The sequence below is a fragment of the Morone saxatilis genome, unplaced genomic scaffold (genome assembly GCF_004916995.1).
Source record: "Morone saxatilis isolate NCDOM2014 unplaced genomic scaffold, NCSU_SB_2.0 Contig2, whole genome shotgun sequence".
NCBI lineage: Eukaryota > Metazoa > Chordata > Actinopteri > Moronidae > Morone > Morone saxatilis.
Genome location: NW_023339762.1, coordinates 14,463,240 through 14,489,702, shown reverse-complemented (window position 1 = coordinate 14,489,702; position 26,463 = coordinate 14,463,240). Strand labels below are relative to the sequence as shown.

The following is a 26,463-nucleotide window of genomic DNA, read 5'->3' as shown; positions in this document are numbered from 1 at the left end:
ACATACAGTAATGACGTTAAATACGCAAACATTTATATTGATTTAGATAAAAGGTCATAACCGCCATACACTGTATTTGGCTTTGCCTTTCATGTCAAGTTAAGCAACGTAATAAGCTCATAAATTATGAAGCAATATTATATAGCCCACTTGGCAATTAACGGACACTCGGAGAATCAGAGAGTGCACCGCGTCTTTAAGGCAGTGTATACTTCTATATTTATCAATATATTTAAGAAGTATTCTAAAACAAGAACTACACTGGCTTACACAAAATGATGTAACATGCATGGATGAATAATTGAAAGACCACAGGCAAGTGGATTGAATGTTAATGTGGCACAAGGATACATCCCGCCTCCTCTCTCCTGAACCTCCATCCTCATTGGGCCTCACGCTTGCTGCTCAGAGCGAGATCTAGATTCAAAGCTCTCGGGGACTGTGGCTTCTCTTTATAGCAACACTGGAGGAGAACCTACAGTATAGGTTCACTGAATCGCAGCAGAATTGTATGAGTGAAGACCAATGAGGCATTAACGGGCAACATCCTTATTAAGCTTTCTAAGATCCACAACCTATGGATGCCTGGGATATAAACATCTCAGCATGTGTGGCCCCAGAATCTAAACACACAATTTTGTAATCCAATCGACTTCCTCTGCTATTTAATCGTGCAGCCTCGTCTCTCTCTCTTTCCCTCCACTGAAAATGTGTAACCTTGGTTTGAAAGTCTCCGTTACTACCAACAACTCTGGTGCAGTTCGAACTGTCAGTCAGCTCCTGCCTCACTTCATAAACAAATGGCCACGCAGAACACTTCATGCAGTGATCGCACGTACAAGGTCAGTGAACGAGCGTAATGAATGTCACGCACTATAACACCTTCTCATGGCCAGTGGGGATAACAGTGTATTTGTTTGGCTTGCCTTCGACCATGGCCAAGCAACAATGAAGCGTTAACACACTGCTGGAGGGTAAATGAAAAACCTCTTGGTTGCTATTTGCCAAGTACTTTACATACACGCTCCCATTAACAACATTATTTAGCTAATTGTAGTGCAAGACCAAGAGTATTGTTGTTTCCACTGCTGGAAGAAGCAGTCAGGTCTTTTAATTAAGTGAAACTTGCAATACAACAATGTAAAAATACTTGCATTCAAGTACAATTCCTGTATTTATACGCCTACTTAAAGGTTTATTGTCTGTATTTTTCAACCTGGACCTTATTTACCCATGTTTTGAGTCAAAGTGACTAATTGGGCATGTTTTCAAATTCGTGACAGTGCTGCCATAAAACGGGCTACAACATAATCCTTATGGGCAATGGCACACTGTCAAAATACATCCACTGAACACGTTTGATTTTGCCACTGACTGAAAATTTCAACATAAACGTCAAGAATCTTGGTGTTTATATATTAATTGTTTCTTGTTGTTGTTCTGTTTTGTCCCTGCATACTACTTTTCATGGTTTGCAGATGATGATTTCACATGGATGATATGTGCTGATATGTGGACACGTGGTTTGGATGAGCTCTTGCTGTGCTACTGGGATCCCTCCCCCAGCTGTGTGTATGTGTGTGTGTCTATTTGTGGTTTGTATGATATGAAAATACATCAATAAAATAATATTAAAGAAAAGATTAGATACAGCGCACGTGAGCATAATAATGCCGGCGAGGCAGAGTTTGTTATATATAGAAAACATGGTTTTGTAAAAATATTTTCAGAGGTTTTTTAGAGCTACTTTTGAGCTGTAAACTGAACTTTATGTTACTATACTGTGATTAAATAAATCAACACTGGTGTTAAAATTAAAGTTAAATTACAGAATTTATAAAAATCAGCATTTTGTGGGTTAAAAATGACTCAACACGCCCTCTACTGTTTTAAATTACCTCGAGCCTTCTAAGCCAAATGCTAAGATAGACTCAACCATTTGGGCGTCATAACATTTCTATTAAAAAAAACAGTGTTAACGCCCTCTAATCAGAGGAGGGCAGACCACCTCCTCCAGCCTCCTCTTTGAGTGGGAGTCTGTGAAACTGCTGCCCTCTAAAACAGTTTATGCTAGTTTTTGCTAACCCTCTACTTAGTATTTTTCTATTTTGGCGCAGTGGTTTGGACTTTAGACGGCTGTAGAAGTACCAACAGACTGCGGTGTACCTTGATCCTCGTCTGTCAATCACTCTGAGTGTCGAGGCCACACCCCCTAAAGTTACTGTCCTTTGCAGGTCTCTAATGCATTTATTAAATGTGCTGAGAGGGAAGGAGCTTGCAGAATTGAAGGGTGTAGTTACACTTTAATGTCATGACTGTATATATTTGTATACAGTATACAGTATACAGGTAAAGACTACAAACTGCAGAGTGGATGAGGAGAGAGAGTGGGGGCAACAGACGGGAGTGTGAATTATTAGATTGCAGTTTCTCTGTGTGAATAACTTAAACAAGTTCATTCAACCTGTTGTTTCCACTGTTGTCTTCCTGCAACAAGTCACCTCACCCCAGATTTCAGAACGAGACTTCTCCTTGAGCGAGACTTGGTTAAACGCACAGTGGATCAAGCGAAAGGAACAGAAAACATTTCATTTATCTGTAGGGTCGTGTTGTCAGACAGGCACTCACATAACAATCTGAGTTGGTCAGTGTCGAAAACAAACATTTTTATTGGATGTATTTTGATGGTGCGCAATTGTAGCCCGTTGTCTACATTAGTTACTCATGGGACAGAAATAAAAATGTAATTAGAGCATCAAAGTAAGTAATATGACATTATTAGATTGTTAATTCTGATGTTTCATTGTGTAAGCAGCACTTTACTGTTGTAGCTGGTTAAGGTGGAGCTTGTTTTAGGTACTTATACTGTGTGATGGTTTAGTTCAGTGGTTGTCAACATAGGGGTCGGGCCCCTCCATAGGGTCACACAATAACTCTGATGGGTTGTGAGAATATTAATAATATTAATATTATTAAACAGAAACTGCTTTTTTTATTCATCTTTTTGTCTTTTGTGTAATCCTTGTTTTTTTGTGCCTCCAATACTTATTTATATAAAGCGATTTGAGAAGTTTATAAGGGAAATGTCTTTTTGGTGGAACTCGTGGACATCTGAAACGTGACAAGGGTCCCTTATAGACACAGATTTGTTTAGGGGTCATAAGCCAAAGAGGCTGAAAACCACTGCTTTAATCTTGTACTATGAATTATATTTTAGAAGTTAATATATATATATATATATATATATAAAAACAATAACTTAAAAGGCTTTATGTTTGTCTGTAATAATTGGTCAGTGACATGTTGTTGAGACGATCACATTCATTTTATAAATTCATGGGATATAACATGAGTGATGCAAGTATGGAGATGAGTAATGGGCACATGAAAGACATGTTTGATGTAAATGCACAGACTGCAATGATATGGCCATAGAAGGGGTGTGGAGAGTGAGAGACGAATGAAAGCGCGGCTTTGTCTCCAGCTCCAGGCAGGCTTGAGAGCCCTGTTTTGAATGAGCAATATGCCAAGAGTGTGATTGATTAAATCATGGTCAGACATCTGTGAAGTCAGCACTAACACCACTGGGAATGATATATTCCCAGCAAGGCTTATACCTTGCATTTCTAATACACTGTGGACTTATAATGTTTATTTGAGCGTCTAAATTTAGCATCCAATTAAAGTGTGGCTAAAGCATTCATTTACTTTTGAATTTATAATCTATCATGAAACAAAGAAAACAACGAGTGGCTCAAGTAGAATTGGTTTATAGCCCAGAGGAGGGGCACACAGGAGCTCACGAAAAGGACCAAGACTATTTTCACTTCCTAGTTCTCTATTGTTCACAGACGAAAAGCTGCCAGTCATTCTGTTTTGACTGAAAGATATTAAATGAACCTCAGGTTAATCTAGAAAATACCACAATGCACTCAATCATCGTTAATCGAGGTGAGTCGTGCTGGCTATGCGTTGGACTAAGCGGCCTGTGGTTCCTGCTTGCTGTTTAGTCTATTAGTGGATTTTTACAACCCATTTAAGGAGGTTTCCAGGTGAACACAAAAGCTGGAAAAGCCAGATGTAATGTGCACAGCAAATTACACAGAAAATTGTACTCCTCTGTGGCTCTGCGGCTTTCACACTAATCCTGAACAATAGAGATAGTTTTGATGTTTACAAAAACAACATTCTTAGTCAAAGAATACTTTCATGCTCATTTGTAAGTCCATGCAGTGCTGTGTTGACTTTAGGGAAAAGGCCACAGGATGCTCAGGGGCAAGAGACTAGGATGAGGCAGACAAACCAAGAGACAAACATCTCTTACTAGTCGCTGATGTTGCATAGCTCTGAAGTTAAATTTCATTATAAATAAAGGTGCTTATTAGTTCCGGGAGGACAACGGCTATCATGCTGAAGACACACAAGACCCTCTAAACGTCTCCAGTTGCGCAGCCCACATGTGCAGCTTCACACTGCAGCTGTGCAGTCTCGGCAAGAAAACAGTTACCATCTGTATTGTAACAGAGCCCTAGTTTTAAATCATGTGTCAAACTGATGAAACACTTGTGAATGAGGAATAATTGGTGTGACGAGTAAATCAGAATTTGTTCACCCTCCCCTGCCATTTTGTTTTAAGGTGTGCGTCATATTATGTATCTCCAAATTGTCTCCAATTTGTCACAGAATCAAAGTGAGGTTAAAACGACCTAATTGGACTGCAGAGGAAATCGAGTGTGTCGCATCTGCCTAAGGCTGGACCAAACGCAGGATGTCACTCTGGCTCTGTGGTGTTACATGCTGGCACAAATAATCAGAACCACCATTCATGGCCGAAAATGAACAACACAAGCAGAGTGTGGTTTGAGATGTTTGTTTCACATGACGCTGAACTCATTTGTTAGTCTTAAACTGTTAAAATGAAAAAATGGTCCAGATCCCAAACAGAATGCAAAAACTAATTATTTTGGGAGACAGTGAGATTCGAGCGAGCTTGATGCATCCTTATAGATGACTGGAAATATTTTGGCTTCCAGCGTGTAAGGTGGCTGGCAAGGAAAAGGTTTATTTTTAGCAGCATGTTTATGTAAGTGACTACCATGTTGTGGAATAATGAGGAGGCTCTCTGGGCCCTCGGTGGAGCTACAGAGACGGGACTCTCAGAGCGGCAGAGGGTGATTGAAGGAAGCTAATGAGCAGGAGGGAAAAAAAGAACACAGGAGTAGAAAGGACTGGGATAATAAAAGCATGGAAATACAAAGGAAATACGACAATTACCAATGGGAGGTCTCTGTTAGGCAGAAGTGAATAGACAAACAAATAGAGATGAAAATGGTGGAGGAGAATGGCATTGCGATAGTGGAGATAATTACCATGGTCAGAAAAAAAAGACCACTGGCATGAGAAAACACTGTTTTATGTGATTTGCCAAAATTTTAAAAGCGGAAGAAAAGGACTGGAGTACAGTGAGCGTCACACTGCTGTGATTTATGAGCTCATTACTGCTTTTCAGCTAACATCCAAATTGCTTTATCTCTTTACTCATCTCGGCATTACAGGCATTTTTCCCCCTACATTTGGTTTCTTAGTCAGCTCTCATTTTTATTTCTCTAACAGAGTGTCGAGCTCTGGTGCTATTTCAGGTGCAGGTCTGAGGCACAATGCACTTAAGTGCAGTGACTCACCGAAAACACTAGAAAACTAGTCTCCTACCTAGATTCTGATATCATCTCCTGTTTTTCTTCAATATCATATCCTTCACGTCCTTTCATTTGCACTCCATTCTCTCACATACAACAAGCACTCTCATACATTATCTGGTACCTCTTCTCAGGAGGGGGCTCCTGATTGGCTGCTGGTGCTGCCTGCGCTGTTTCCTGCAGGTCAGGGATATTGGCAAAGTCATCTTGCTCGGCCACACCAATGGCCAAAGCCATGACGACCATCTTCCCTTCACTGGCTCCCCCGTTAAAAAAAAATACGATAAGAGACAGGAACAGAAATAGAAAGATAGGCGAGAAAAGAGAACAGATACAAAGGATAGGGAAATCGGACATAAAGAAGGTGTGGTGCAGGGGGAGAGAAGAAAGAAGAGGTCATTTCAGGTGACAGCGAGGACAGACAGCAGAGAGGCGACGGAACAATAAGAGACTGTATGAGAGTAAACAGAGGAAGCAGTAACAGAGAAAACGGTCATAAAGGGTAAATCTGCAACATCACATAACATCCCAGCAGTGAGCACTTTGTCCAGGGAAGGATATTAAGAAGATACCCTAACCTGAAAGGCCAGATTAATAATAATATAATGATTTTAATGAAGTGGTGCAGGCTGTGTTCACATCATACAGACAACATATAATTAAAGGAAGTGCTGATGATTAGTTAATTATTGTTAATGGATCTGATATTCAGCAGCTTGCACATCAGCTTCCACACATGTAAAAGGTATGTACAGGCCTGTATGCACACACACACACACACACACAAAACTACACCACCCTCATGCCCAATAATTTATCTAGTTATTCAAGCTGCCTTCTGCTTTCCCTCTAGATTCACCTTTCCCAACGAACACGCCGGTCGCCTTTCTCCAGAGTTAAGATTTAATTAAGCCTCATTAAGAAGATCTGGACTAATTGTTTCTATTTGAGTGACACAGTGTCTTGAGGTGCTCCGTGCGTGTCACCGTTTTCTGGGTCACTGCTCTCTCACTCTCTGTGTTGCACTCTTCTCATTTCATCTTCTCTATTCTGCTACACTTGCTCTCCAAATCCCCTTTCCCCTTCATCCCTATCCCCTACTCTTAATTCTCTGCCTCCTCATCACTGCCTCCTTCCTGTCACCCACACCCCCGGTTCTATAGCTTAAGCCTCTGACGGCGTTACAATACCTCCACTAAGAAAGTATGCTGCTGCCAAGCTGTGGAAAGATATCACCCTAAACTTCACAATTTCATCTTTCTTACAGGCTGCTAAAAGCTTTTCTTGCAGCACCATAAAGCCTTGTTTAATAATCTCCCAGTTAATGGTTCCCAACCTTTTATGTTGATTTACCCCCACAACCAGATTATCTACCCCTCCATTGACACCACTTTATAAATGTGGTAATTTGTAAGTAGTTTTATCTATATTTTTTATTCATTCTTTACTTTTAGCTATCTATTTCAACCTTTTAACCATTAGCTATACTGTTAGCATATTTATTTCTTCTAAGAAGAATAAACCTTTTATCTATCTCAAGTTCAAGGATTTATCCATCACTTTTAGCTCTTTATTTCAACCTTTTTTCTATTACTGTTAGCAAACAATTTCAACAATTTATACATAGCTAACTATTTCAACTAAAACTTTTACTTTAAGTTCAACTAACTTATTCATTTTCAGCTCTGCTTGCTTGCTGACTAGTCTTCACACACTCTCATTTTCCAACACATTTGTTACAGCTGACTCAATATGTGGATTTAATTCTTAATCAAATCACATCAATTAATAATGTATTCATTAACTGAGCTACTCTGCAATCTTTCCACATATCCCTTGCAACTACAGTGGTTGGGACTCAGAGGTCAATAAGGATATAATGGTCTGGTGCTTGTACTGATACTATAAGCACAGTAAGTTTTAACTATGAGTATTTACAGTCAAGAATATTGGTAAAACACTTAAATAAATCCACCAAACATTAAGGAAGCACAGGCGAGAGAGGGAACAGACATTAGTGACACTAGGAAAAATTATTGATTTTAAAAAAGTATGAAGACCAATCACCCAAGAGATCCATTTGGTCAAACGCCTCGAAAGGCTAAATATCTGTGGTGTCAATCACATCAGCACATTCACTGAGCAATGATTCACCCAGATAGGGAATCTCACCAAGATTGAAACAATGGGTCATGTCTATTACTGGACCGCTTTGTCATCAATCACATGAGGTGTTGCTGTTGCAGAGAAGGCAATACAACAATGACCTCAATCTCACATCAAAATGATGAGTGCTAGTTGACTGTTATGGGCGATATTCTCAATAACCTTGGCGGTGGCATGTGTTACATCGCTAATGCTCAGTTAGCCAGTGGCATTACTTCAACTGTGTCATTCTCAAGCTTCGGCACACATAAAATATACAAACTGCTCGTAAAATTACAAACTCTTTTACACTCGAGAAATATCTGGACCAGAATTCATAAAAAATTCAAACTTACACATAAAGTACATAAATGTGTGTTCAATATGGCACGGATACTGTGTATTGGACTATTTATTTGGGGATGGTGTCATACAATAATGTAGTAGAATGACTCTTAGGTGTTTGCAGATAAGAATTATGTATTATGTCTTATAATGTAACACAATTATAAAATATCTAGAATTACCACGGGAAAACCACAAAGCCTCACAATTTTATGAAACAACTCACTCCTTCTTGAGTAATGAGCCTATGAAAATATGGCAAATGTGGCAGAGAGACCTTGGAGTAGAAAATTAATACAATAAATAGTCTGGCCGAATGTTGGCAATATGTGAAAGAGACGAGGGGAAAGCTCACACAATATAATACAATACAATACAATAAGATACTGCAAAGACAATATCACACAGTCTCAAAACTCCACAGAATGAAGCTGCTGAACAACAATTGCAATGTAGAACTGAAATATGTATTTGGGAATATATGGGAATGTAGTTTAGTCAGACCACATTGGATCCAGGTGTTAGCAATGTCAAGTAGTTGGTTGAGAAATCCCTCAAATCCAGAGTTGAGTTTACTGGTGGGCTGGTCCCTAACACCAAACATATCCAAGGCTGCATATTCTTCTATTATTGTGGTATTGGGTATATTTGTCAAGTTATTTTAAGACACTTGAAGAAAACAAAGGCTACAGAACTAAAAGAATGGGTTAATGCAATGGCGGAAATAGCTTAGTTGAATAAGTGGTGATCAGGAGGAAGGGGTGTCTCCCTGGGACCAGTTTTGGGCTCACATTAAAATGGAAGATAGGTCTAAATAGATATCAGTCTGCTCTGTGACTATTCCTGCAAGTTACCTTTTTCTGGATTTATGTACGAAAATCTGCCTTTGTATTATACATAAAATGTGTTCCTTTATTCTGGAAACAATAACATACATGCCAAGCCTTTCAGAAATTAATACAAATTAAAAGTCTAAATAAACCAATGGTAAAAAGCTATTGTAAAAATGGATTCAGAGCAAAGGGACATTAAACACATTGTACCTTGACAGTGTCCTTCCTCATCCTTTCATCACCCCTCTATCCCTCTATCTCATCACCCCCACCGCCCTCACCCTAGTTCTGGCCTGAAGTAACAATATGTCGTGGAAGTAATGGTGCTGGTGACATAAGATCAATGCTTCAGGGTTAACACAAATCTACACACAGCTGCTTAACCCTGGTTCTTATACTGATGCACAGTGACACGTGGACTGTGTGATGTACACATGCTGACACGCATGTCAGCAGGCTAGTGCCACAACCAGCAGACGCAGATTTACTATAAGCATAAAAGTTACAGTGATACCGGGTAAAAGAGGTGCCATTTTAGTTACAAATTACTCATGAAACACGGATTAGGCCTACTGGTGTGTCTCCTAAGAAGGATATTTAACAGTCATTCCAAAGGATGGCTCAGACATAACATGTAATTGAGTGGGACGGTGTGAATATGAAATATATTGTGACTTTTTATGACACCGTCTCATGAATATTATGAACTAGCACCACTAGCTCTGTCCTGTTAAGACAATTGCAGCAGACAGGCTGAATGCCATCCAAACAGATGTTACTGTTTAGCAGAGCATACAGTGTAAACATTGAACAATTTATCACAGAATGGGATAGAAATAGCTCCACAATATGTCGCTCCTTCCTTGCCATTTTTCATGCACATGATGTCATTTGTTCTAAAATTAGGGAAAATACATCTTTTAACAGACTGCTCAATAAGAAGGTTTAATTATTGTCAGCTGATCACTGACACACACTGTGCATTCATATGAACAAATGTCGAAAGCTATAATTGCTTGTGATGTATTAATTAATTAAATACTCAGTTTCAGTTGAGATTTTAAAGAATCATAAAATATATCAAGTAACCATATGTACTACCCCCCCAAGAATAAAATCTAATAAATATAATCTATAATTGTTAATATCAGTGTGTGATCTATGCCGTCTTGATAAGATGAGACAATCCATCTCCTACACAACCACAGGGCTTAGAACTAAAATACTTATTTACATTTATAACTCTACCCTCATTAACTTTTATCTATAATAGATTTTTTTCAAATAAGCCAACCTCTGGCCTCATCTGCGTTCAACTTCATCATCCAACATTAACATAATGAGCTATGACATATTTCATTTGTAACTGTATATCGAAGAAAACACCACACACACACCTACATAATACACATTTATACATGTATGCACACAAGCACACAGTACATATTTTGACGGACAGAAGTAATATCCTTCCCTGGATATCAGATGCAAACTGAAAGAAAACACCCCAAAGAAAAGGCATAGAATAGTATTTCACAAAGATAAGGTTAAAAGCAGATTAGTCAGTGCTTAGATATACATTATAAACTATGTGATTCTAAGACATTAAGCTTTACACATTCAAAGAAAGAAATACTTTAAACAGTTGCATAGCATATAATGCAAAACACAGATTGAGACAGAAGCCTAAGCAAGTGACACTACAGAGGAACTATAACATACGAAGAAAGAGCTGTAGAGACTCACAGGAAGGACTTGACGTCCAGGCCACGATTCCGGATCTGGTCCATCATGTAATCCCAGCTGCCAGGATTGGCTCGTGAGCGCCCTCCTGCTCCACCTCCCCTATAGCGAGAGGCCCCCGCTCCTGCTGGGCTGCCCCGTGCACCCCGGGGACCACCTCGTGTACCTGCACCCCCACCCTCACCACTGCTGCCACCTCCCTCTCCTCTCCCAGCAACCCCGCCTCCCCCAGGCTGTCCAGGTGCAGTGTGTAATTGTCCCAAGCTCTGGGATGTGGTGGGAGGATGGCCGAGACCAGGGCCTGGTGGGTGGATGAGAGGCTGCTGAAGGCTCTGCTGGCGCAGCAGCGTCCGAGGCCGGGCCGGCCCAGAGGGGATGTGCTCCAAAGTGGATGCATAGGATAAGACTGGATCCCCAAAGCTGGGAGGGCAGAGGAGCAGGGAGGAAAGAGAGCGCGAAGAAGGCCACGGCCGACAGAGGATAGGATGATGAGGAGGGAAGAAGGAGTCAGAGGGCACGGAAGAGGAAGAAGAAGTAGATGTAGGAGGAGAGCCGTGGCAAGAGGAGGTGAGTTGGTCAGAGGTGGTGAGGTCAGGAGATGAGACGTAGAAGAGACGGAGAGAATCATCAGAGATGAGACAAGGTGGCACAGGGCAGTAGTGAGACACAGTAGAAGAAGTCAGGTTGACGTCAGGATAGATACAGGAAAGTTCATCCAAACAGGAAGTTGATGGTCGTGAGGGGGAGGAGGAGGAGGAGGAGGAGGAAGGAGGAAGAGTGGTATTTGAGGACAAAGTGGAGAAGGAGGCAGAGGGAGGAGTGTTGGGAGGAGGAGACAGGAGGAGGAGGAGAGAGAAAGAGAGCAACGTGAGGCAGCAGCAGTAACAGCAGTAGCAGAAATAGCAGTAGTAGGTGCACCCTGAGTGATCGCTGTGTGCTGTGTACTGCTCATAGGGCTGCGTCGGGCAGCAGTGTGCAGACTGTGAGCTCGCCCTGTGCGTCTGCGTCAGATGTGTGTGCACCTTGCGTGTCTGCGCGGTCTGAGCGTGCTGTTTGCGTGAGGGTGTATTTCGCGTGGGCAGTGGTCGGATGTGCACTGACCGAACGGGCGTTATGCGATTCTGCGCCACGTGACCTCGTCGAGGCGTGTGGGTCGTGGCTTTGCAGCTTCCCGGCCTTCTTGATGAGGGTTTTTTGGTCTGATGAGAGATCCCCATTTCCTCTACTCGTCAGTCAACTTTTTCCATCTCTGATAGCTTCTCCTCCTTTCTCTCTAAGTCTTTTTCGTCTTTTAAATACATGCTGCACCTCTAGAGACATCCCAACAGCCAACCAAGTCCTACAGTATGACTCCCTCCCTCTGTCAGCCTCTCATTTTCCACTCCTCCCCTTTATAAATGCTGTTTAATTGGCTCATTGCCTTTCTTAAAAATGCTTCAGTAGTCACATCAACATGAAGGAGTGTGACACATGCTATTTAAATGTCATCACTTACTTAAAGGTACACCATTCCTGTGTTTTGAGGGCTCTACAGTACCCTGTATCATCTTCTTTATATATTTTTTTCCCTGCTCACTAAATATATCCTCCTCTCTCTCAGATCGCTGTGTAACCCAGACTACCAGAATTAGGTCATGAGAGAGCTATTCACATCACTTAGATGCAGTTTACTCCGCTCTGCATTACTTCACATAACATAACTTTGCATAAGGCTTTTAGTGTGCTATCCATCATATTTATCTGCCACAAATAAAAGGATAAAAAGGTAAATGGAAGGTTTTGCAGAACTGAAACAGTTTGTGGGCAACACAGAAGGAAAGCAGAATAAGAGGAGTGGCTTTACACAGTAACAGAAAGAGCGATGGGAGCGATAAGAGCAGAGGGTGACGATGGAGGAGAGACAGAAAATGGGGTGCGAGACACAAACACAAGAGACACAGACACTTATAGCAGCCTGAAAATAGAATCCAATTATAGACAGGGGGCAAAAAGAAAGATGAGAAGAAGAGGAGAGAAGAATGAGGAGTGAGGTAGTGATGAGCGTAAATGTGTTGTGGAGGAAGAAATCACAGGCACGAGGTGGCAAAGGAAGGTGCAAAAAATCCCCAAGAACTGAAAATTAACCGCCTCATTTACAACACGCTGAATATAGACCCTAAATCATGACATACGTCATGGCTGTGGGATACATGCAGTCAGTAACTAACATGCAGTTGGCATTTCAGGCTGAATCTTAATTAAAAGGCGGGGCGGCATGGTAGGAGGCATTATTTCAGTCAGTGTGTGAAAATGAGACTTTTTCTGTATTGCATTTTTAAAAGTACACTTGCAGGCAGTGCAGTGCCTCACATAAATAAATCATACTCTCCTGCAGATTTATACAGGAGCAGCTGGGCCGATTGTGTCTGCTGAAGGTTTTAGTCAGTGTGATACAGCTCGTGTAACTATTGTTATCGTCTCACGATGACGAGACCTCACGTTTCCCCAGTGCTCACACCTTGATCTGTGCCCGCGCGCTCACCTTGACACCTGAGCTGCACTTCCTTCCTGCTGAACTTGACCTGACTCTCCTTGTTTCTACTCAGAACGGATTCATTCATCTAATCATAGCTGCTGCTGAGGTAACAACTAAGAAGAATAACATTTGCATAACAATAATGTGTTTATTTTGCTGCACAGTGATGGGAAATGTTTTCTGCCCGGTTCTGAACTCACTCGCTGTGTCTCAATCCTCCGGACTGCATGTGGCCCTGGACAGTCTGCCACCTCCCGGCCTTCACTCCCTCTGTCACCATGCTCTTCACGCTGTCACTGCGATAAGGACCCCCCCCATCATCCCCATGCCCAGTTGCTGCCCCCTTCTGACCCCCTGACACTGCCCCACTAAGAGACAGATACAGGGTACGGAGGTCCCACAGCAGACAGAGGGTATAGAAGAGGGAGATAACGACAGGCAGAGGAGAAAAAGACCAGAGAGTGTGAGAAAGACAGGCACAAACTCTCTCTCTCTCACACACACACACAGGAAAATAGATTGAGCAACCACATGACTAAGGAAGGGAGACAGATCAGTAGAGTGTGAGAGGGGGCAGGTCTAGTTTTCCAGGCCAAGTGAGAGGCAGTTGAATAAAAAGGTCTGGAGTCCAGTGTGGAGGTAGAGAGGGATGGGGAGAGCAGGATGAAGAGGTAGAGGAGGAGAAGGATTTACAAGGAGCCTGTGGAGGGTGGAAAACCAGCAAGAAGTCACTCCTTTGGGCCTGGAGGACCAAATCTACAGCTGCCAGCATTCACTAGTGGCAAGAGTGTGTGGACGCTGGTTATTTAGTTCTCATTCTCTCATTCATTTAGGCATTTGGGGCAGAGATGCGCTACTACACAAGGCAATTCAATGGCAGCAACTTAGAGCAACAGGAGGACGGCTTGTACTGAAGTGCCTCATGAGCAAATAATCGACTCATTTGGGAAGTCATCCAAAGTGACATTCGGTTAAATACAAGTGCATTTGTTCCTGTAAAACATCGATTACAGTCTATTTTTAGACCTTAATGTGTACTATTTCATTTTTTAAAGATTTACTTGTCATTTGATCACCACTTAGCATCAATAGCAGTAAACAGGAAGTAGTGAAAGACTGGCACCACAAAGGATCATAAGGGCAATCTAATCATATCGACCCTCCAAAAAAAGTACAAGGCACAGAAATTAATCAGTGTTCATACTTAAGAGCAGTTGTCAACTCATGGTTCCTCTCACAACTGGTTTTAGGTTTAAAATGTCATGTCTACTCTGAAAGCAGTGATGATCAAAAATAAAGCACAGTAGTGCCCTCTGGTGACATGACTACATTCCATTAATATGCATGGTGCTCCTGCTCCGGGAGACACAAAATAGGAGGCACCAAATCCGTTGTCGTCTGGTATGTACGTGTGGGATCGGAGGGGGGTTACTACACTTGCATCATGTCCCTTTGAAGGGCAACTTTCACATTTAATTCTGACCAATTGACCTCACAGTGCATGTGGATAAGTCATCAATCACAGCAACAGCACGGATGACACTGCAACAGTCAACACAGGAGACATGGACCTCATTTATCGAGCCAGGCACAAGGTGAATGTTTTTAGTCTTTATTAAAAGTAGGAACACACTTAAATGGGACCATAAATCAGTGATTATTTAGAGGAATATAGCATTCAGATATCAATCCTGTTTCTGACTGAACTTCACTGACAGGAGACGTGATTTTAAAAAGAAATATAGCCACATAATCTTTCACAGCTTTTCATCTCGAAGTTATCCGATTGATCAAATAAAGTACAATATACAGTAAATATAATTCACTGAACTTGAAGCCTAAATTAGAAAAATGGTTCATGTCAATTCACCACAAGCATTTTGTAAAGATTGTGTCGTGACTGTTGCTGACATCAAATATATAACAGGTTCAATATAGAAAAATGATAGTATTGAATCTCTGATCCAATAAATCCTTAAACATGGAGATTGATCGTGCAGGGTAGGTAACCTGTTTGATAAATGAGGCCCAGTGTCATTACAGAGAATGAAAGCTGCTGATCTCAAGAGAATCTCAAACAGGAAATGATTTCCCTGCTGTCTGTTGACTTTAGCGACATATTACTGGTTGGACTCACACACTACTGACAAACCTCTTATTTTACCATTACTGCATCTGTTTTTCTACCGCTGGACAGAAGAAAACATATGGAGACAGGACCTGCTGAAAAACAGCATTATGGACAATAAATGACAACCTTGAGGGTTTAAAAAAAATGAACATCTCACAACGCAAGCACTAGGGTCTGAAGCTGGTTTCCTGAGATCAGCAGCCATCATCTTCAGGCAGAGTTTTCAGACAGTAATCCATATATCCACCGCGTTCATAAGCACACTGCTGCCTCCTTTCTCCAGGCAATTTAACACACAGTCCTCAACAGCTAGGTCTATTAAAGATGACCAGTTATTAGACAGTTTATCAGACAGATGCCTGGTAGCTAGATGTCTAAGCTTAAAGTCCTCTCGGTGCCCGGGGGAGATAGGTATGACCTTGATAGTACTTCATTGGATTCAAGTGAATGAAAAAATTACTTTCATTTCATTACGTAAAAAAAACGCTGTTTTCTTATCTCCCAAAATGACAGACAGTAGACACAGTTCGAGTGCTACAGTGTTAGTGCAGTACACAATAGATATTAGGTTGATGGGGATCAGAGAGAAGCCACAGATGGATGTAAACCACAGGTGAACACTGGCACCTGGTTTAACGGTCAACCCTCCACAACAACAACAACAACAACAACAGCAGCAACAATTCCAGTTCACACAAGCAAAGGACAGGGAGATACACAGATTACAGAGAAGGTGGGTTAAAGTATACACATGTCTTTTGGAGAGAAAGGCTACGAGGGTTGTCCGTCTCCATGGATACACCCCATGGGAGAGAGGTGAGAGGTTAGAGGTCAGAAGTTAGTGGGACCGGCAGGGCTGTAGGGAGTGGGGGGGCATCTGAACATGCGCCTCTTTGTTCATTAAAAGGTGACAGGATGTGAGGAGTAGCGGCAGAAATTAGACTGGGGACGTTACAGGGCTGTGCAGCTTTGCCGCTGCAGTAATAGCTGAATGGCTGTCGTGGGCATGCTTAAGTGTGCGTGTATGACATTTCCTACATTCACATTTTCCAAGCAGATTATGAGTAATCATTAGTAACCATTTCTGCCCTCCAGTGTGCTAACACTGGGTGGGTTATTATTGTTATTACTATTGTTGATGGAAATCGCATTATAGAGCAGTAATAAGTCTAGAAATGTGCAGTTTGTGTATATTGCAACACAATGGCATTTATAGAATGGGCTTTTTTTAAAAGGCCGTTGGCTTAATATCCGCGGTAAGTCATGAGAAAATTTTGTCCCTAAGGAATAGAAAAATAATAAATAAATAATCAAGATTATAAAACTAGGTGGATTTAATAAACTGTCAGGCATCATAACATCCTCCTCCAATGGTTCAGTTTCAGTTGAGTGGCTAGTGGTGGTGACTGCACAGCTAGTAAGGGGATGGTGTGAGGAGGGGAAAGGAGAGTAATGCAACGAAGGGAAGGGAGGGGAAGAAGAGGAATGGGAATAAAGGTAAAGGAAAAGGAGAGAGTGGCACTGCCCCTGCCTCGTTACAGCCCTGCTCAGAGGGAAGTCTCTTACCAACCTTGGACCAAGACTCACTTGAGTGTGAGGCGAGGATCTCCATATGGGGCATAGGGAGAAATGTTTAGTACGAACTCCTTTGGCGGATAGGAGCTCCACCTCTGCTGCACTGTGCTGCTGTCATTGTTATTCCAAAAGTCTCTGTCTAGATCACTGTGGCCAAAGAGAGAGACAGGTCAGAGCAACACAACTATGGACAGCCTTGGCACCAACCAACCATTCGTATCAGGCGCTCCGGCCTTCGGAGATGATACGAGGGCTTGGTTTGAGGAAGAGGGTTGGTCTTACAGCTGCATCGGACAAAACATGCCCAGATCATTGCCTATTTCTCCACCTGAAGTTGACAAATCACCATAGTGGTCTGATTTTAAAAATAAAAAGAAGGGCAGCCTGGGGGAAAAAGGCATTCAACAAAAGCTTTTCATAAAGCAATGTGCTGCAGCAAAGACACAGAGAGATAGAGAAGGAGATAGGTAGCGAGAAAAGAGGAGGTCATAATTTGATGAATACATACAGCATGTGATTACATTCTGTTCATCTAGCACGGCACCACTGATGAAACACATTTGAGTAAACATTAAGAAGTCTGGCCTCCATCCTCGGCCGTGAGCAGTGAGAATGCATGAACGCATGAGACACAAGGCAGAAAAAATAAATTGCCAGACAGTCAAAGTAGAGGAGGAAAAGGTGAGCAGAATCACTGATGTCATACAAGTCACACAGCAGTGGTCAGAGCTGTAGCATAGGGACAGTGCAGGAGAGAAAGGCAATGTACAAAGAGAAGGAGTTTGAAGCTGAAATGACCTACAGAGCACACCAATGCTGCTGGAGCCAGTGAGAAAGAAAATGCAAAAATTAAGACACCAAGGGACTCAAGTCAGAATACATTCACATAGCCCATCTGTAGTGCTTAAAACTGTCGGTACAGAAAATAAAAAGTAAACAGAGACATTGAAAAACAGTTGAGACAACAGCAAGCTAGAGAAGAAAAGTAGAGATGAGCAGGTTAATAGAGGCATTTTGTGGAATAAAGTATTGTACTTAGCATTACAAAGCTGACATTTTCTGGTACTGACCTATAGCCTTGTTTCGACAAGAACAGAAATATCTTAATCTTACTTTGAGCCCTGTAAGAAATGTTAGATAAAAAGTCTTCCCAAACATTTACACTCCAATGATTTCACAAAGGGTGCTCGAGCTCCCCTCCATTTACTTAAACGTGCACCATTTTAAGCAATGCAGAGGCGTGGCTAAAGGCCTGCACTTAAGGTAGACCTATTTTACGATCCATAAGATAAGTGCAGGAGCAGACTGATCCAGCCAAAAGCTTCACAGGTAAGATAATGCAGATTTAATCTATACTGATCAAATCACTATCACTTTCATTTAATGTCTGTTCAGAGATTGTTCTCTTCAAGATAAAACAACAGGCTTCACGTTCTGCCTTGTTTGTGTTGTGTACATCGAGGGACTCAAAGCTGAACCAAATGGAGTTCATTATCACCAGATTATTCTACCCCAACCAGTTACCAGGCACTTACTTGATGGCTTTCTTCTCCCCTCGCCCACGTGCCGAGTCTGGAGTGTCTGCTGTCTCCACTCCTGGCTTATTCCTCTTCCCCTTGAGCCAAGCGAAGGGAGAGGACGAGAGAGAAAGCAGAGCAACAAAAGGTTAGCTTAGATTTGTCCTTTGAAGCTGTGTTTTTGCTATACTAATTTCAAGTGTAAATGCCTCTCCCATTATCTCAGGAACACTGTGCCATCAGTCCTTTACCCGATGGTCTCCTGATTACACTCATCAAAGTCAAATCAAATCTGCTGTGGAGAGCCATTTCTGACTATGATTATCATTCGCACCACCCTGAAATTTACATGGCAATTGCCTCTTTAAGGTAATCCACTGGGTACTGGAGAGAAGCCTCTAGAAAGTCCTGCACCAGCCTGATTTCAAATAGCTGGAGCATGACCTGCTGTAACCATGGAAATAATGGCAATTTAAAGGCTTCGAAAAGTGAGGTCTGCTGGGCGCATTCTTCTGGAAAAGCTCATTACAGTTAAAGGTGTTTCACACGTGTCACAATGCAAGTAATCTCTATTGACACTTTCCTACAAGTGGGACAGGGAGGGGATCAGTCTAAAGCTGCCCCTCCCTTCCAAATACCACGCATGCCTCTCTGAAAATGATGCTCTGATACACATCGAGGATAGGTGAGGATTCTCCATCCCAGAAAATGAGTGGGAGGAAAACACACTGAGCTGCCACCATGGCTTGGCTTGGACAGTTGGATCTTGAGTTGGCTGAAGGGCAATTTCCTGTAGTAGGTTTGCTTGTTGGGGGCTGAGCATGGAACTTGAGATTGGACATCTCAAACTGGACAATGGTTATGTTCTGACTAGGCGACCTCCCTGCTTCCATTTTACTCTCGTTTCCGTGCTAAGCCTTACCAGACCTCATTAGAATTCAGCTACCTGACCCTAATCACAACGACAATGTATCTGATTCTAGCTGTTTTGTCACTAAAGATGTTGATCTCCAGAGTGCTTATTTCCAAATGTGATGCATTATTATATTTTTTCTGTATCTCTTGTCTGTCTCTGATTGTGCCGATTGTCTCCATCTATGCCTGTCAAGTATTCTAAGTACATAGCAAGGTTCTCACAGTCAACTAAAACAAAACCAAAAACTAAAACTAGGTGTGAAAAAAACATTTTAGTTAACTGAAATAAAAATAAAAACTGAAACAACATTGTGTACTTACAAAACAAACTGAGCATCGTGGCATTTCCGATGCATCACATTAGCCTTCCAAACGATAATAATAAGACTGAACTGCCATTTTGTTTTACTTTTTTACTTTACTTGTATTCACGTCCCCTGATTCCTTGTTGTTTTGTTTCATAATGCCAAAAATAGCGAATGACGCATCGGTCCTGCCAACGTCATTTTAAGGTTACATGGAAGTTGCCGTACCACTGTGAGGAGCAATGTAACATTTTTCACATTAATCAAAGAAATGTGTTGATTCAAGAGGTTTTATTTCTGTAACAAATTGTACAGCGGCATCAATCTCATCCGCTCTTGTTGCCATCTTTCTGTCTGTTTATGATGAGGTAGGTATATAAGAAGGATTTTTAATCCTGCCATCTGTGCTCTGATTGGTCAATTGTTTCTCCAACTGGGGGAAACGGCCACCAATGGACACAACATTAGACCTCGTTGAATGTCTGGACAAGTTGAAGATTCAAAAGTCTGGATTTATGTGAATGATCAATAAGCTGTGTTTTCAGCTGATGGGCTGCTGTTACATATTCTCTTGACTTAGAATATATTTTATTGCCTTTTTTATTGTGAGAAAAACATAGCTGTTTATCCAAAGCAACATTACTTTGTTTTTAAGAACAGACAAACAAAGAAATATGGCCTCATATATGGTCTCAACTTTTGGCAGCATCATTCAGTTTGGGTCTTAAAGGTTCTGGTCTCAGTTTTAGGCCAGTCCAGAATTCTAGACCTGAAGATACCTCCCCCTCCAGTGGCAGCCATATCAGCACCCCAGAGTAAGGATTCTTATAGAGCTGCCTGCAAAAAGCTATCTGAACACCTGTCTAATATAAATCGATTTATCTTTGAGGCTGGGCAGACCAACACTTACATATATTCAAACTGTCCTGGTAAACACAAACCCATGGAGCCACTAAACGTGGGGAAAAACACAGAGAGGCAATCAGGCAGAGTTATGTATGAGTTTCTGACAGAGACTGAATTGACTCAGATCTATGTGTGATGCATGCAATGCTTATAAATAGCAGAACCATATGGAAATGCAAATTGTGCTGCAGCCTTCAATATATATTGAGCTTCAGAACGGGCAGACTGATGTCGACTCCTTAAGGTCCAGATAACACAGTTATCATTTCAAACTACAGTCCACACCTTGGATATTGTGGTTTTGGATATTGTTGGACCTGTTACAAAAGCCAGAGTTGACAATAACACTGCTGAGCAAAAATGATAAAGCCCACAGTGGCACCACTGAGCAAAAATTATATCTATCACACACAAGGAAACAAAGCCGCTCATCTATTGTATAATCAGCACTAACCTGAAAAAGAAAGGTCAACAAATGAATAAACATAGATCTGATAGGAACGACTAGTTAAAGAGCTGCATAAAAGAGGTGCGTTTAAAATTTAAACACTGACTCCAGAAACAAATCTCTTTATAAACTATCATAGGTCTCAAGTCTATATACCGAACACATCACAACATGTTTGTGGTATGTTTTAGCCGACATTATAGAGACCATTCATGATCTTTTATATTCGGCTTCAGGCATTTGATGGCTGTTATCATTGGCTTGACAAAACAAATACATGAAATTACCTCTTATCATTTTGTACACCATTTTGAAAACAGAAAAATGCATAAAATCTGCCATTACAGCTTCAAAACATGCATGCCCAAGAGGTAGACTTTTCCACATACAAAATAATCATTATGCATTATCACACTGCAATAAATACTGTATTCTTATATACCAATTTCAGAGTAGGCAAAACAGTCGGAATTTCTGTCAGGCGAGGACGAGCTATCAAAGGAAACTCATGTATCATTCAATGCTATCGTAAAATTTTCAGGAAGGTGGGAAGACACAGTGGATGAGTGAGAGTCCAGTGCAGAAAAGAGGGGTGAGAGCCAAAAATAGAAATCAAATTTAAAAAAAAAAGATCCAGCCAGCAGGAGAGCAAAACAAGGACAGTGCGGGGCGGCATGTGAGACAAAGAGATGGGAGGGAGGGACAGGTGCGAAGAGTGAACTGAGAGGAACAATGAGTGACAGGAAGTCCCGAGTGGATTGGATGTGAAAACAAGGGAAGGACTCAAACACTCTGCAATGGGCATCGAGTCCTGCGATCCTCATTTCCATGAACACGCACAAAGAATTACACAGCTTCAAAACCATCTCCTGTACACCTTTCCTCCAGCTCATTCACAAGAGTGGATAACAAAACAGTCTGTTTCTATCTTCGAGGGAGTTGTGGAGGCTGCAGGGATCCATAGCGATGAACATAACAAAGCTCAACAGCTCTAAGGACACGAGGCAAGAAACAATAAAGAAAATCAGCTCAATACCACAAATGAGGGTTAAAGCAACCCCCCCCCCTTCTTCTACTCAAACACCCTTGAAAATACTTGAGTCTAATTTAAACCAGCCGTCTTTTTGTTAAACGACAAAGGGTTTCACACGATTACAGTATTCAGTGCAGTCTGGCTCTGAGCCATGAGTTCAAAATAGCTCCAGCTGATATGATGAACCAATTATGAGACCTATCCAATTTGCAGCAAGCCTCAACTTGAGCAAAGACAACAATCTACTAACACTTTTTAAGTATCAAACCCCAACAGAGCATGTTATAATGACATTATTGGCAGGTGCATCGTAGTGAGGGGAATAGTGGAACTAAGTACTTGATGAGTCAACAAAATATTGGACTTAAAGGTGGCAAAAGCGATTCCAGAGAAATCTACTATGACAAATACCATGATATAGAGCGAACAACAACACAGCAAGTAATGTAACTAATGTTAGCTATGTTGTGGGTTTGCAAACTGTCATTAAAGTTGCTTCTGAGCAGTTAACATGCAGAGAGGACGAGCTAACATAACAACAACAGCGTCTCTGCAAACTACAAAGTAAGCTGAATGTTCATGGGCAAGTCACTTAACGTTGCCTGACACAGAAATCCTGGCCGAAATGATAATAATAATAAAAATAGTGTTGTGTGGCTCAGTCCGATTCACTGTGTTGCCATTTACAAAACCAGGGCTGTGCATGAACACTAGACAGTTTTTTAGAACACAGAGCAGAAAGCTAATTAAAAAAAGTGTATTTTTTACCTAAATCCTTTACCTTACCCCACCTTCAAACACAAATTTCCCATTTCCAACTGGAAGTCATTGTTTTTTTAAAGCACGTCAATGCAGTTTATTGTATTTATTGTAACCATGATAAAAGTGTCCTAACCTTAGTGAAGTAATCATTATAACACAAACCACGTTTTAAAAACGTTAAAGGACCCATGTGTAGAATTTAGTGGCATCTAGCGGTGCAGTTGCAGATCGCAGCTCACTTGCTGGGAGAAACTACGGTGGCCGCAAAACAATACAATAACACAAAAGGCCCCATCTAGAGTCAGTGTTTAGTTTGTCCATTCAGGGCTACTGTAGAAACATAGTGGTTCAACATGGCAGACTTCATGGAAGGTGACCCACAGCATCTGTAGATAAAAACAGCTCCTTCTAAGGTAACTAAAACGCAAAAAAACTATTTTCAAGCGATTATACACAAATAAAAACATACCTATAAATATTATATTCAATTTCAGCCAATAGAGCCTCTTAAATGTTACTGGACCTTTAATTACTGATTACACTAATAACCACTACAGATTCATGTGTTGACTTTGATTCAGTTATTTGTGCAGGCGTTTTAATGGATGAATTAAAAGCAGGAGGGGGCCACTGAGGCCTTGAGGATCCAGAACTGTAGATGAGTGAGAAAAGACTTGTGGTGTTGGACTGCCCAGGGTGATGCTGAGGGTTTTCTTGAAGAATACAGACATGAGGAGACAGAGTGAAACTACCACTCTCTCTGTCTCAGTTGGCAGTGTACTGCCTTCCAACACCCAGCTGTGTTTGTTTGCTGTGAATTAGCAGGCAGCAAGAGTCTACATGCTCGCTCAATATTACCCACATCACACCATAATTAGAGAGGAGTGCACTATTAAAATGGTCGTCCGCTGCAAAATCATCAAGTGATAATTTGTTCATCTGTCAAAACATTTTTTTATTTTATACCTGTGTTCTTCTGGAGTATTCCCTGGCATTGAGAAGCATGTAATCACAGTGGCATAAAACTGAAATATCACCAGGAACACTGCCAACATTCACTTGCATGTGACAGGTCAAGACTTCAGATCCATGTAATGTGCTGTTATTATAATATTCCCAATGATTGTGACAATTCTCCTTTGAAATTCTATAATTATTGATTTTCACATCTTCTCTCTCCTGTGACTGAAATAATTACTATCATCCTCCTAACAACTGTGAACTCCTAACTCCCAGTTAATGCAACCAAAATGCTGAAGGTTGTTGATACAAGCCCAACAGGGATCGAATCAGGCAGTGAATCTGGTCAGGTCCAATCTCAACTCCGCTCACAACTATGTCACGGATCAAACAGCACAGGGCTCACAGGAGCAAGCAGAGGGTTTCTGAATGCCAAACAGCCACTGCTGCTCAAACAGATGTTAGCTGCACCACCTCTGATATCCGAAAATCCCACCCAGCACCTACAACATGAGCCCCTGCTGATAATCATCATCCCCACAACGTGGCAGCTCAATAACCATCTATTATTATATCTATTATTATGACTCATTCTATTATTATTTGTATGTTTGCTTTGTTGTTACCACCTTTTGTCTCTAATTACAAAAATCATAATAAAGGCAGACATGAAAATAAACAAAATAAATCAATACAGAAGAATAATTGCTGTAAAACCTGAGTAAAAAAAAAAAAGTGATGCTAATACATCTATAAACAGCAATAAGCAAACAGATTTAGCAGGCAGCAGAAGGAGGCGATAGCATTCAATGTGCAGTACTTCCAGGGGGCTTGGATAACAGAAAGCTAAGCAGGAGGGAGGCTTCAGGATGACTGCACATGAGGACTTTTAAAATAAAACCCATCGCACTGGTTGCCAAAGCTAAAACACCGAAAGCAACACTCACCCAAAATGTCTTGTCTATTAACCTATGAATCATAACCAAAACTGGCACGGGACCACTCGCAACTGACACGTGAAGCTTGAGGCAAACATTTGTTCTTATGAAAGCTGACACTGTCGAAGAGTACACTCGGAAATATCAAAAATGAAAGTTTTAGATGTGTACTGGCTTGTGGTTGCCTCACGTAAAATGACCATTAACTACTGAGCAGTTTTGACCTAATGAGAACACTTTCATGCATAAGAAAATCAGCCTGCATGAATTTACGTCATACTAGTTACAGTATGTGTCTCAGTTGAAAATAACCTTGTTTATGCAAATTGTAACGTATATAAATTCTAATCATGTGCTCAGGGAATATAGGGCTACCACAGAAGATAGCAGAGATAAACAGATCAAGGGAAGTGAGGGAGTGGAAAACAGTCTCCAGCACCACTTTTTGTAGAATAATAGACTTAATATCTGCGGCGCCTTCATGGTTGTTAGTCACATATAGAAAATAACACACCTCAAGGATGATGATGTTAATGTGAGAAAATGATTTTTAACAAGATATGCTTTGTCGAAGTGCAGTGCATCATCAATAACGTGTTTATCATCAAAGAAGTGACTGCCATTTCTCTCAGTCACACTTTATTATTTTGTACATTAAGCAGCTGTGTTTAATGTGAATTCACACCAGTGGGCGGCTGACATTTCTCCCAAAGCAAGTGGTCAGAAGACTACAAAGGGCTTAATTAACATCTTAATTCCACTCCGTGTTACCCCCCGCCACCACACACACCCTGAAGTAGCAGGGTAAGATGCACTGATAAGAAAGAAAAATAAGACATGCACAAACAGCACCTCCACTGAGACAGAAGCACCATCATCTTGTGTGTGAGGATGTGGTTGACAGTGGCCTTCACAGGGTCAGAAGGCCAATACAACATCATCCTGTCCCAGGCTGCCCCTGCTCTGCTCTCACAGGATGGAAATAAGTTCCATTTACAGCAGTGCTCCGGAGAGGACCTCTGGCACTTTCCAAGGTGCTGGAAGCCGAACTACCACCATCCACAGCAGGAAACTAAGGAGTAATTCACTGCTCCATTTACTTTAAAGTGGAATATCAAATATAACACTATGTTCCGGCGAAGCAAACAATAGAAAGACTGTGTACCGCCGTCCCATTTCAGCACAGACCATTTCCTCCCTGTTTCATATACGATATAACGGCATCGACAATGTAATTTAGGTACAGTCACCTTCTGGGGATTCAAGCAACACAAATGTGGCATGTGGTGTGCGGAGCCTGCTACAATGCCAAATCCTGCCATCTGTGGACCAATAAGTTTCACAGCAGTGTGATGGTAGGCTGAATTAAGTAAGAGTTCGAGCCAACATTAAACTTGAAATAGGTGACCTGTGTTCCTGGGTTGTTACAAGCACAGGATGAATCAGAAATCAATTAACTTTAAAGGCATGCAAATCTAAAAAAAATCAGTCAAGTGAGGTGGCACTCAACCGTACAGCTCTGTCTGCCTAATGAGTGGTTGACTCCCTTTAATCAATCACATTTCATACCACATAATCAGAATGACATGCCCTCTATTAGAGGTCAGTCTGCCTGATCTGTGTTCTGTTTCTCCTCAATGAGTGGACTGGTATTGATGCTGCATCAGCACAGTTTGCTAATGTTGGAGCTGTATCT

General features: G+C 41.4%; 1 protein-coding gene across 1 annotated transcript in view; it reads right to left on the bottom strand.

Moving 5' to 3' along the window:
* The window catches only part of syt7a (synaptotagmin VIIa), a gene marked incomplete at its 3' end in the record, with an annotated part of 70,333 nt that overhangs the window by 12,164 nt on the left and 31,706 nt on the right, over window positions 1-26,463 (bottom strand). Inside the window, 3 exon segments of the mRNA XM_035664315.1 lie at window positions 5,821-5,952; window positions 16,996-17,136; window positions 18,519-18,598. Of these exon segments, the coding sequence (XP_035520208.1) occupies window positions 5,821-5,952; window positions 16,996-17,136; window positions 18,519-18,598 (353 nt within the window).